Here is a 12,875-nt window from a genome sequence, read left to right as displayed (position 1 = left end):
TTCTTGACGTCTTGGGATAAGACTTCCAAGATGCACTCATGGAAGGGCGAGTTCCTATTGTCCAGGCGCCCAGTAAAGCGGTGGCAAACCGTCTTCGGTATTTTAGCCGGACAACCACAAATACTGGACGGATGGCCTCATACTTGGAACTGGAGAGTAACTCTGCCGAAGAGATGGTGGAGTACTTCCGGGTTTCGGAGTATACTATGGAAGATGTTTCTTTCAAAGGTCCGTCCAATTGGATTCCTTTTAAGGAAATGTTTTATCATGACAACTTCCTGGTCGCTGCCGGCTTAAGGCAGGACGAGGACAGAGGTATATCAACTGAGAATCTTCCAAGTACAAATTTCTAGACTTAATTATCATTCGTCCAACATTTGTTTCTCTCTTTCAGATTCAGCCAGGAGCAAGCTCAGGAAGTCTTGGATAGGAGATATGAGCTCATCCAGATTGCGGACACTCTATGGAAGGAGTACAGCAAGTCAGGTGCCGAAAAGCGGGCCGACACCTTGGTGAGCTTTGTATATGTATTCATATTTTTGTTTGTTTGTTTTTTTTTCTTGCCGGCCGGTCTGCTACTTTGGAGGGTAACCCGTCAAGATGGTGTCTGGACGACTTGTCTACCCATGGGGCAATTCGTCCAGAGAAACACAGGACGAGCTAATTCCCAAGAAGCAACTCGGCTAGGTTGAATTCTTGACGGCTTGCCTCTTAGGAGGACAGTCCGTCTGGAGTAGCATAGGACGAGTTACTCATCTGAACAGCAACCCGTCCTGGTTGATATCTTGACGGTTTGCCTCTTCGAGGGGCAGTCCGTCTAGAATAGTGTTGGACGAGTTGCTTATTTGAGGATCAATTCGTCCTGATTGATATCTTGACGAGCATTCCATCTTTTTTCAGAAAAATGCCCCAACTTCAAAAGCTCTGGCCGAGAAAGCCGCTGCAAAGAAACGGCCAGCAGGCACCAGTGAAGCCCCTCCCTCAAAAAAGGCAAAGGGTTTTACTGCTAAGAGGAAGAAGACCACTCGGCCGGTTCCCAAGGTCGTGATCGACCTTCCGGCCAAGGAGGAGACCAAAGAGGAGCCAGCTGAAGTTGACTCTCGAGCCCTGGTGGCCTATACTGGTCCGGCTGAGCAACCCGATTCTTCGCAACCTGACGAGGTTGTCATTCTGGACGACGCTGAACAATCTTCCAAGCCGGACGCGGCTGTGGACGGATCCGCCTTTTCTGGGCCAGTGGCCCAACTGGTAGGCCAGATGCCGGCCGCTTATAGAACGGCTTCCCGTTCTTCTGGTGAGTCCTACTATTCCAACGTAGTTAGAACACTACGGGTTGGCGGGCGTCCGATGAGTCCGTCCAACAAACAGACCGTGGTTATTCCCATCAGGTGTACTGACGAGTCTAACCTTTCAGATAAAGGGAAGGGTCCTGCTGTTGTCGGCTCCCCTAGCCTCTCTGACGATGAATCTTCTCCAGCCTTTGGAAAGATGTCGTCGTCTGATCGTGAGAAGCTCAAGACGGAGCTGTTCAAGTGCTTTCCCGAAACTTATATCAAGGGGTTAAGGGGAGCATCGTCTGGGCATGTAGGCTACATGTCTCAGCTTGCTGCCGAGGTACATTCTTTCCTCTTCGGACGCTTATGCTTTTTACTTGGTCTTCATTTACTTTTTTATTATCCGTCCTGACATGCCCTATCCTTTTATGTTTTCAGCTTTTTGCTCGCAGCATGATAACAGAAGACTGGGCGAAGGAGCTCAGAAAAGAGAATAAAAAGCTCGTCCATGATGTAACTGCGGCCGCCGACCATGCTCAGTTCGTCATTTCGAGCAAGAGGTGTTGCACCAGCAAACCAAAGTTGCTTTGGAAAAAAGGTCGGCTGAGCTGGAATCTCAGATCAAAGTCTATCTACTTCGGTTGACGGAGATGATAGACGAACGGGCTTCGTTGGAACGTGTTCTGACGGACGAGAGGAATTCAGCCATGACTATGGCTGCCGTTTCTTCAAGGAAAACCTCGTCCTGAAGGTCAAAAACCAAGCCCTTCGAACTGAGGTTGCAGAGACAATTGCCGGCGCCAAAGAGGCTATGAACACCATCATAGATACCTCAAAAGAATGGGCGGTGAAGGCTTTTGAGATGATGGCCGAGGAGGAGGATATCCCCAGATATGCTCGTCGGCTGGAATTCCAAGAAGCCTGCATAAGGCCACCATAACTAAAGCAGAACCTCCCGTCTTTGAAGAATCCTCTGAGGATGAAGAGGGAGAGGACAATGCAGAGGCCCAGGACGAAGAGGACAACGATCCTCCTGCCGCCTAGTTCTTTTGTTGTATCTGGCTGTGAGCCACTTGTAACTTTTCCCCTTTTGTACTTAGATGAATTTAGGTTGTAATCATCTTTTTATATTTATGGGAAGCTAACTTTTTCAATCTCTGTTGTTCTATGCTTTACTGTTTTGGACGCATTGTCTTACAATTCCATGATTATACCAAGTACAAAAGTAGTTCGTCATAACATTTTGGCCGATTATACTTACAACTTCATCAATGTTCAAGTATAAAAGTAATTCGTCTTAATATTTGGCTGGTCTAATCAACTCTTTTGGCCGATTTCTTCTAGTACTATCATTAAAGCCAAGTATAAATAATCTCGTCAATCATTCTGATCTGACTCAGTAGCTCTTTTCTGGACGTTCATAACCAGATGCTCAAGCAAAGACTTGCTTTTATTTTTGGATTTTAAGTATAAAAGTTTGCTCGGCCAGACCCTGGTGTCGTTCGTCTTTGGACAAAGACTTTCATTTTATAAATTATGTCCCTATATGCCCCTTCTTGGACGAAGAGTTTTTATAACTTTTCCCTGTTCAAGAAGGAGTTAAGATAATTTTTAAACAACTAGGACGAGCGTTTTATGCCAGAAGCAACTCGTCCAGGCTAATATTCTGACGGGCTGCCTCTTTGGAGAGCAACTCGTCTGAATGATAGTTGGACGAACTGATTCTTCGGAAAACCTCGTCCATCTTTGTGAAATCATAAAATAACTTGTTCCTTTACTAAGGTTGTTATTTTGAAGTTTTGTGGCTTTTGGACGGACAGTAAGATGCCTTTACTAAGGCGTCTTATTTCCAGCCGACCTTGTTCAGGAGATGTTTAACTCTTTAAGAAAACAATCGGCCAAATCTGACATGTTTTATCCGTTTAAGAATGATAACATGTTCAGCCAACTCCCAATGAAAGGTGCTTGTCTTTTTGCTTTGGAAAATTAGTTAGCTTTTGACGTTAGTATGTAACTTAAGCAAACAATTAAAACAAAGTCATAGAGAAGTAGAATTGTATTATATGAAGTTTGCTTGACGGATAGTCAAGGTACATGTCTACATTCTACTTTTTCATTGTAATGCATTAGGAAAAGATTACAATTTAGCTGGGTGCTCTAAACAAAGTATTTCTTCAAAGTGTCAGAATTCCACGTCCTAGGAATAGGACGTCCGTCCAATCCTTCGAGACGAAAGGTACCATTCTGAACGACTTCGATTATCTTATAGGGTCCTTCCCAGTTAGGAGTAAGCTTGCCTAACTCTTTGCTCGGCCGACCGCTTCCATCTTTCTGAGGACGAGATCTCCCATCTTTAGTGGACGTCTAGCAACTCTTTTGTTGAAGTCTCTAGCCATTCAACTTATATAGTTGCATCCTCAGCAGAGCATTGCCCCTGACTTCAGGAACTAAGTCCAAAGCCGTCCTAAGAGCTGCCCAGTTAGCATCTTCTGAGTACATCATTACTCTTAAGGTGGGTTCCTCAACTTCAATAGGAAGGACAGCCTCAGAACCATAAACCATCATAAAGGGAGTCTCTCCTGTGGAATTCTTGGCCGTCGTCCTAATTGACCATAAGACCAGCTGCAATTCTTCTACCCAAAGCCCCTTTGCATTGTCTAACTTCTTTTTTATTCCGGCCGAAAGGATCTTGTTAAAGGCCTCTACTTGCCCATTAGCCTGTGGATGAGCTACTGCTGCAAAGTGAGCCTTAACTCCTTGATCGGCCAACCATTGACGAAGCTTGGGCGTTTCAAATTGCGGCCCATTATCAAAGACGATGGACTGGGGCATGCCAAACCTTGTAATCAAGTTCTTCCAGATGAACCCTTTGACATCTTGGTGGTGATGCCCCTTAATGCTTCAGCTTCAACCCATTTTGTAAAGTAGTCTACAGCTACTATTACAAATTTCTTCTGGCCGCAGCAACAGGAAAAGGCCCAAGAATGTCCATCCCCCATTTAGCAAAGGGAAGAGGAAAGAGAATGGGCGTCAAGTAATTGGACGGCTTTTGATGGATATTACCATGCTTTTGGCAACTATCACACTTCTTGGCATAGAGGAGTGCATCTTCTTTTAAGGTCGGCCAAAAGTAGCCCGTCCTGAGAGCCCTTTCTGCCAAAGCTCTTCCTCCAATGTGAGAAGCACAAGCTCCCTCATGCAACTCCTTCAAAACGTCCAGACCTTCCTTTCGGCTGATGCATTGAGAAGAGGCCGATTATAGGATTTTTGTATAAGGTCCATTCCACAACTCAAACCACTTGTCCCTAGCCTCACATACTTGGCCTTAATGGGATCAAGAGGCGACGGCCAGTCTTCTTGAACTCAATGATAGGACTCATCCACTCATCATCTCGGCTGAGAAACAGTACTTCTCCGGCCTCAATGCTCTTGGCCGCCTTCACCTCCCAAAAGACTGTTCTAGGAACATCTCCTTCGCCGAGCTGGCCAGTTTAGAGAGGGCATCAGCTTGATGGTTTTCTGATCTGGGCACCTGTCTAGGACGAACCTCTTTAAAGACTTGATCTCTTCCTTGACCAAATTCATATACTTGCTCATGGACGCTCCTTGCATTCAAATCACCATTGACCTGACTGACAACCAGCAGAGAGTCGGTCTTAGCCTCAATTTCCAGGCCCCAGCCGCTTTACACATTTTTATGCCGGCTAAGAGAGCTTCATACTCTGCCTCATTATTGGACGCCTGGAACTTGAATTTCATAGCATATTCAAACTTATCCCCTTCTGGAGATTGAAAAATGATTCCTGCCCCACATCCGTTGGCAGTTGAGGATCCGTCCACCATAAGGGTCCAATGACGCCTTCCTGCTGCTGGATCTTGGACGCTTTCTATCGTAGGCCGAGTAAGCTCTACAATAAAGTCAGCCAAAGCCTGGCCCTTGATTGCCTTTCTAGGCTCAAATGTTAAATCAAACATATTCAGCTCAACAGCCCATTTTAACATTCGGCCAGAGGCATCCATCTTATGCAACACTTGCCTAAGCGGCTGATCTGTATATACAAGGATGCTGTGAGCTAAGAAATAAGGTCTTAACTTCCGGCTGCCATCAGCAAGCCAGGCCGAATTTCTCGATGGTAGAATATCTGTTCTCAGCATCTTTAAGCACATGGCTCACAAAATAACGGGTATTTGCACGATCTCTTTCAGCCAAAGGACTGCACTTACCGCGAAGGGTGATACAGCCAGATACACATACAACCTCTCTCCTTCGGCCGGACTGATCAGCCTAGGCAGCTGCCGAAGATGATCTTTTACTTGCTGAAGCGCTACTTCAGCTTCATCTGACCATTCAAACTTGGCATTTTTCTTGATGGTAGCAAAGAAATGGTGACATTTGTCCCCTGATTTTGAGAGAAACCGTCCAAGAGCAGCCAAACAGCCCGTCAACCTCTGAACTTCTTTGACTTTGGACGGCGAAGACATATTCATAATAGCCTGAATTTTGTCGGGATTTGCCTCAATCCCTCTCTGATCAACCAAAAATCCCAGAAATTTCCCAGCAACTACGCCGAACACACATTTTTGCGGATTAAGCTTCAACTTGAATTTTCTCAAGGTGAGGAAGGTTTCCCTCAGATCGTCCAGATGATCTTTCTCCTCTTTACTCTTGACGATCATGTCGTCTATATAAGCTTCCATATTTCGGCCGAGCTGCGGCTGAAATACTGTATTAATGAGCCTCTGAAATGTAGCCGGAGCGTTTCTTAGGCCGAAAGGCATCCTGAGCCATCCATACAGCCCTTTCTCAGTAATGAAAGAAGTCTTATCTTGATCATCCGGCCACATAGGAATCTGATGGAAGCCAGAGTAGGCATCCATAAAGCTCAGTAGGGCATGGCCGGCCGTAGAATCAACCAGACGATCTATTTGGCAACGGGAAGCTGTCCTTAGGACAGCCTTGTTCAAATCTGTATAATCAACGCACATCCTCCAAGTGCCATTCGGCTTTGGAACCATCACAACATTTGCTACCCAATCTGGTAGTATGTTTCCCGGATGAATTTAGATTTGAGCAACTTTTGAACTTCTCGTCAACGGCCTTATTTCTGGCCGGCCCCAGATGCCTCTTCTTCTGCCGAATAGGCTTTTGCCCCGGCTCAATGTTGAGCTTATGGACAGCCACCTCAGGGTCTATCCCAGGCATCTCCTCTACAGCATAGGCAAACACATCTTCAAATTCTCGCAGCAACGCAACCAAGGCGTCCTGAATTCCGTCCTCAAAACTGATCCAATTTTCAATGTCCTTTCCGGACGTTCTGGATTCAAGCAGATCTCTACTGGACTTTCCACAGGTGCTGGACGTTCTAGTCCCAGACTCATTATAGCCATTATCTCAGATGAATGTTTTTCTTCCTTAAAGCCAAACACTTTCTCTTCTTGCTAGGCAAAAGCATGGACGGAGTGCTTTCAGGAAAAGGCGACTCCTGAACCTTCTCAATTTCCTCCTTAAGCTCACTAATCTGGCCTTTAACTTTTTTGGCCGAATCATCTCCTTGTGCCCTTGGACACTCTGCTTTTTCCTTCCAAGATGATGGTTTGAGTGTGGTGAGATAGCATTCTCTGGCAGCTTGCTGGTCTCCATAAAGAGATCCAATCTTCCCACCATCGCACTCAAACTTCATCAGCATTAAATGGGTCACAATGACGGCCTTGATGTGATTTAAGGTAGGTCGCCCGAGAATGACATTATAAGCTGTCAAGTCTCGTACTACCAAAAATTTCACAAAAAGCGTCCTGGCCGCATCTTTTTCTCCAACTCTGACGGCAAGGTGACGGTTCCCATAGGGTGTATGACCCCGCCGCCAAAACCAATTATAGGATGATTTACCGGCATCAAATCGTTTTTGTCAAACTTTAAACGAGACAAACAATCAGCACTGATGATGTCAGTTGAGCTCCCAGTGTCAATCAAAATTCGCCTAACCCTTAGATTGGCAATCTTCATTTCCACAACCAGCGGGTCATCATGAGGCGTCCTAATATTCCCCCGGTCCAACTCGCTGACCACTATTTTTGGAAAAGGATCAGACTCGGCCTGGTTGGTGAGCATAACCTGGCTGAGTTCCCTCAAATAGTTTTTGTGGCCGCGATTTGTCGGACCTCCAGCTGCAAATCCTCCTGAGATGACCATCACTACATCTCATCCGTGCTATCTCCGTCCATTTTTCTTCCTTGACGGTTATCCCTTTTCTGAAACTTCCTTCCTGACGAGGGTAGGTAATTGTTCATCTTTCCTTTTCGAGCCAACTCTTCTAGTGCTCGCTTCAAATGCTTGCATTCATTGGTTTCATGTCCACAATCTTTGTGAAAGTGACAATACTTGCTCTTGTCCCTGTTACGATAAGGCGTCTTCATCTCGGCCGGCGCCTTTAGCTCATGCTGATCTTTTATTTCCATCAAAATGGAATATTGATCTTTGTTGAACTCTATTGGTTCAACAGAGGCCGCCGGCTCGGACCGCCTACTTCTCTTGGACGAGTGGTCATAGTAGTCATGGCCCAAGTCTCAGCCTTCTTGGGCGGATTCTTTTTTGGCTGAACAGCCTCTTCCACTTTCTTCACTTCTGGCTGTTTTGCCTCAGCACAGACCTCTGTGGCATGAATGAATGCTTCAGCCTCCCTCAGTGCTTCCGTCAAGTAGTGATTTTCTTCTTCACCAAATCAAACTTAAAACTTCCTGGTCTTAGACCTCTGATGAAGGCGTCAAACGCCACACCCGCATTCAAATCTTGGATCTGCAACGCCTCCAGATTAAACCTCTTCACATAACCTCTCAAGGCTTCCTTAGGACCTTGGATGACCTTACCTAGGTGCATGCTTGTTTTCTGTTCTTGCCGATTAGCCACAAAGTGACTGGTGAACAGAATACTAAGTTCAGTAAAATTATTCACGAATTAGGAGGTAAGTTGTTGAACCATTTTTGCGCTACTCCTTTCAAAGTAGCTGGGAAATTCTTACACCAAGTAGCATCGTCCACCCCTTGGACATACATCTGATGCTTGTAAGCTGATAGGTGATCGTCCGGATCAGTAGTTCCGTCAAAAGGATCAATGGTAGGGAGCTTAACCTTTGGGAAAGGAGGGGACTCCATGATCCTGACCGAGAAAGGAGTGGGCCAATTGATCTGGAGTGCCGCCACCTGCCCCTCAATGGGTATGTGCTCCTGACGGTACTCTTTCAAAACCGGATTAGATGAGGTGTTAGCTAAGGCTTGACGCCTGTACACCATAGGCTGCAGAACTGTCTTCTCTTGCCTGGGCTGGAAAGCGATGGACCACGGCTTCGCACCACTGTCTGGACGGGAGCCTTAAGGACGGATCCTTCATATATGGCGTGGAGCCAGAGGCTGAACGCTGCTGCGCTGCCGCCCTCTTGGCCTCCAAGTACTCCCGAGCATCAGTCTCCATCATGTGACCAGTAGGAGGGATATTATCTGCTGGACGGACCACCAGCTTCCAGTCCATCTTCCTCCTAGAATCACTGACTGCCGGCTGCTTTCCTTTGGAAGGCGGCTTAGTCAATTCTGGCCGAGGTGGCCGACTAGGTCCTGGACGACCCTCTTGGGATCGCCCTTAAGTGGCGCAGCTGCCTCTTCTCTGGACTCATCTGAAAAAATAGCATGTTGTTCTTAATCTGCTCTTCCATAACAGCGGCCATCCTGGCCTGGAAGTCATTTAACACATTTTCCAAATGACCAGCAGTCACTGGACGGTCAAGATTTTCTTGGATGACTGGAGTTACAGTCCTACCCTCGAGGTGAACGGCAGCATGGCCCTGATCCCTGCCTCGAGGTGGCCTCTCGTCATCAACGGTATCATCCACCTGAACTCTAAAACTTCTGTTCCTTGCCACATTCGAAGAGTGACAGTCCGTCATTGTTGCGTCTCCCCACAGACGGCGCCAAATGTTATGTAGTGTAAAACTAGCAATTTATATCACAACTCCCAAAGATGGTTCTTAGAACTGGAGACTTGTGCAACAATGATTGGTTCAAATCCCGAAGAAACTCCTGACCAGCAACCTGCACAAAAAGGGACCCACCCTGGAGGTTTGGGTGGTATTTCCCCCTCCGATGCTTAAGTCAGATATCAGGGATGTAAAGGAACTTTTAGAGAGAGAAAGTAGAGAGAGAGAGAGAAGAATTTATGACAGAGTAACAGTACTATGCTCTGAAAAACGTACCTTTCACCCTGAAATCAAGGACTATTTATACTGTTTGAAATGACTGCTGTGCCTTGATGTCACCCTAATTTGGGAGCATCTGATTGGCTAATCAAATTTTGGGACACGTGGCAGCTGTTAACTGGTCAGTACACCTCACTTTCATATAAAGGTGTAAATCAGACTTGCTGGGCCTAAGTACAGTTTTTGGGGCCAGAAGAAGGTTTTTTAGTACGTTTCAGAGAAACGTACTTTTAGGCCTGTCACCTTCAGGCCCTTTTGTACTTTTATTCCCCTGCATGTATGCCACTTGTAGGGCTCAGATGAGACCACGTGTCAGTACCAGAGCCGTTTATTTTTTAGGCTACAACACTATTATTATTATTTTTTTGTAAATAATGCTAAAATACCTATATAATTATATTCTTTATATTTTCTTAATTATAAATAAACAACTCCAAAAATACGGAGTATTACAGAAAACATCTAACTAAACTTCATACTTTATTATCATAGATAAATAAGTACTTTAAAGTCAAACACTCTACGTATGTCTACTCAAACAAACTTATTAAAGTACTTTCCTACTAATGCAGAAAATAAGATATACTAGATTACACAAGCTCTCCATTCCCAGATTCCCAATGATGTAACATCTGCGAACCTGTAAATGTCAATGCTCTAAAGAATCTGCTCACCAAAATTGGGTCATCACATGATCAATAAGGCAAAGCCATGATCAACAATCACAAACAAAGCACGTAATCAACAAAGCTGAGTACTACATAGTAATACATAAACATTCCTAACATTATACTAATAAATAATATGCAGGGATAAATAATATAACCATATAACATTATGCAGATAACTTCTACTGAACTAAACATTAAACATCTTTTTATTACTTTAATGGAATAGTTATTGGACTTGAGTTGTCTTATCTAATAATGCCTTCACCTAGGAAGACGAAATATGGGAGCTACCACGTATATCAGAATGACCTGCGATATTGAGGAACCTTTGAAAAATAATAGGGATGGTGATCAACACATCTCCCTGAAAAAGTCATGGCACGCTCACCATGTACCCCAACTCCTAAATATCCAACTCGATCTAGACGTGCACCAGTCTAAAGTTCATAACTATCCTCGTTACACTTTTCGTTATTTACAAATTATTACTTGTTATGACACACATACAAGCAACACAGAATCATTAAATCAAGCATTCACATCTTGTAATATCCTAAAATCTTAAAAATGTAGTTAAAACATATTTTATTTTATCGTTTCACTAATTAAGCAACGTATATTAAAACGAATATAGAATTTCAACACAAAAATTTCCAACTTAAATTGTTTTAATAAATAAGCGACAATAGTTTATATTTTATGATTTCATGAGTTAAACAAAAAGGTTAGTTTTTGTTGTTAATTAATTAAGGCACAAATATATCGAAGTTTCACTAATGTTTACAAACCCATGTGAGGTAGTAGAATGAAAAGTAGTGTAATTTTCTGATTTTTGGATTACAAAACAAATAGGAAAAAGAGAAAAAAAAGCCATGGTCAACTACTTCATTAGCCTTGCCTTTTTCTTCACCCTTCCATGGCTACTTGGCAAGCATGCCATCACACTCCCTCCTTCTTCATCTACCAAAAATTCTGTCACCAATCCCTCTTCTTAGCTTTTTCAAGCCAAAAATTAAGAATACTTACTTCAATTATCTCCCTCCCAACCACTGATTTTGTATTCCTAATTTCACTATAAATGGCCATAAAATCCATCACCAAGAACACAATCAACAACAATCTTCATTTTCTCTTCTCTTACTTCACCACCACCTACGAACCACCTTGCAAACACCATAATTTTCAGTCCCCAATTCGCCAGAACACGTGACTCAAGGAACCCCAAAAAGAAAATCCATTTTCTCCCCCCACTCTCCTCTGTTTCAGAGTTCAAACACCACCACCACCGGCTGCCGCCGGCTCGCAGACGCCAAGACAGTCGCCTGCCACCTCGCGCATCATTCGCTGGCCACCAGCACGCTTGCCAGAGCTCCGCCGCGCCAACACCTGCGCATTCTCTCTCTTTCCTCGCGCTCTTCTTCTCGCGTCCTCTCCTTCGTCGCGCCTGTTGCACGCGCACCACCGGCGACCTGCGCCACACCGCCGGATACCGACGTCTCTGCTCGCCGCTGCTCGCTGCCGTTCGCCGGAATTCCTGTGCGTGGATTTCCATTGCCTTTCTTGCTCTTAGTAGCAGAGGTAATGAATATTCTTTTCAAAATTCTGATTTCCTAAGTTTTAATTCAAGCCCAAGTTTAATTCCCTTGCTAGTATACTAGTTTAGGCCTAGGAGACTACACTAGAACTTAAAATTAAGTTTTATAATCTGATATATTGTTGTTGTTGGGCTTAAATATAATTGGAACTTGTTCCACGGACTTATTATGTTTATATTCATGGACTGATTTAGTTAGTTTTATTAAACCACCTAACTTAATTCCTAAAACTATGTTTGGGCTATATTTCATGACTACTAAACTAGTTGAGTTATCAAAACTAATACAATAAGCTTGTTATTTGTTATTTGAGTTTAAGTTATTATCACTTCACTAATCCTTAAGTTTATTTATTATAACTAGTTACTTGACTTATTAGTTTTAAATGATTAAATAATATTAAAATAATTGTTGACCCTAGTTCTGATGATGACAAAGGAACAAAGATGCAAACTAAGTATTGGACTAACAAGTTGTTTAAGTGAGTGAATTTCAAGGTATCAATGAAAGGAACAAAGAGAATACTAAGTCAAGGAAGAAATCAAGTTTGGATTTTGAAGACTAAGTGAAGATGTTTCTATATTTGGTACTGGAGCAGCATTGGAGCAAGAAGACTAAAGCGAGGCTTTTTGTTTTTAGTTCCATTGTAAAGGAACGAGTAAGAATGGTAAGGAACTATGTCAATTTAGAATGAGAATGATCGTTTGTTCCTTTGTGAGGAACAGACGAACTGGCACTGAACTTATAAGTTAAAGGAACTAACAATTAAAAGGAACTAGACTTAGGATGAAGCATTACAACGGTACATTTATGTCAGTTGAATAAATTATGCCTAGAATCTAGGTAACCGTTTTATTTAAGGAAAAATCTGATTTTAAGGAAAAGATTTTATTTTTTCAAAGATAATAAAAATTCTTTTCGGTTTTTATGAAAATATTTTAAAGATAATATTTTTGGATAAAGGATTTTATTTCGATTTTATTAATTAAAATGTTTTTAATTAAATTAGATTTTCGAGTTAATGCTTAAAGTGGTTACCAAAATTAAGGAGCAGTAACTTAATTCTCTCCCACAATTAACAGTGATCATGGA

At 43.4% G+C, this 12,875-nt stretch overlaps 1 protein-coding gene across 1 annotated transcript; it reads left to right on the top strand.

Moving 5' to 3' along the window:
- The first annotated feature begins 38 nt into the window (after positions 1-38).
- On the top strand, positions 39-1,919 carry LOC125496925 (uncharacterized). The gene is made up of 4 exons (XM_048643001.2): positions 39-97; positions 395-512; positions 883-1,614; positions 1,713-1,919. Exons 1-4 carry the CDS (start codon positions 39-41, stop codon positions 1,917-1,919), a joined length of 1,116 nt encoding a protein of 371 aa, XP_048498958.2.
- Positions 1,920-12,875: the final 10,956 nt, after the last annotated feature.

Source organism: Beta vulgaris, chromosome 4 (genome assembly GCF_026745355.1).
Source record: "Beta vulgaris subsp. vulgaris cultivar EL10 chromosome 4, EL10.2, whole genome shotgun sequence".
Taxonomy (NCBI): Eukaryota; Viridiplantae; Streptophyta; class Magnoliopsida; order Caryophyllales; family Amaranthaceae; genus Beta; species Beta vulgaris.
This window is presented reverse-complemented; position numbering and strand designations above follow the sequence as displayed.

Coding starts and splice junctions, on each gene's coding strand:
- LOC125496925 (XM_048643001.2), top strand. CDS start 39: ATGGAAGGGCGAGTTCCTATTGTCCAGGCGCCCAGTAAAGCGGTGGCA. Junction 98..394: donor GCGGTGGCAAACCGTCTTCG/GTATTTTAGCCG, acceptor TCTCTCTTTCAG/ATTCAGCCAGGAGCAAGCTC. Junction 513..882: donor AAAAGCGGGCCGACACCTTG/GTGAGCTTTGTA, acceptor TATCTTGACGAG/CATTCCATCTTTTTTCAGAA.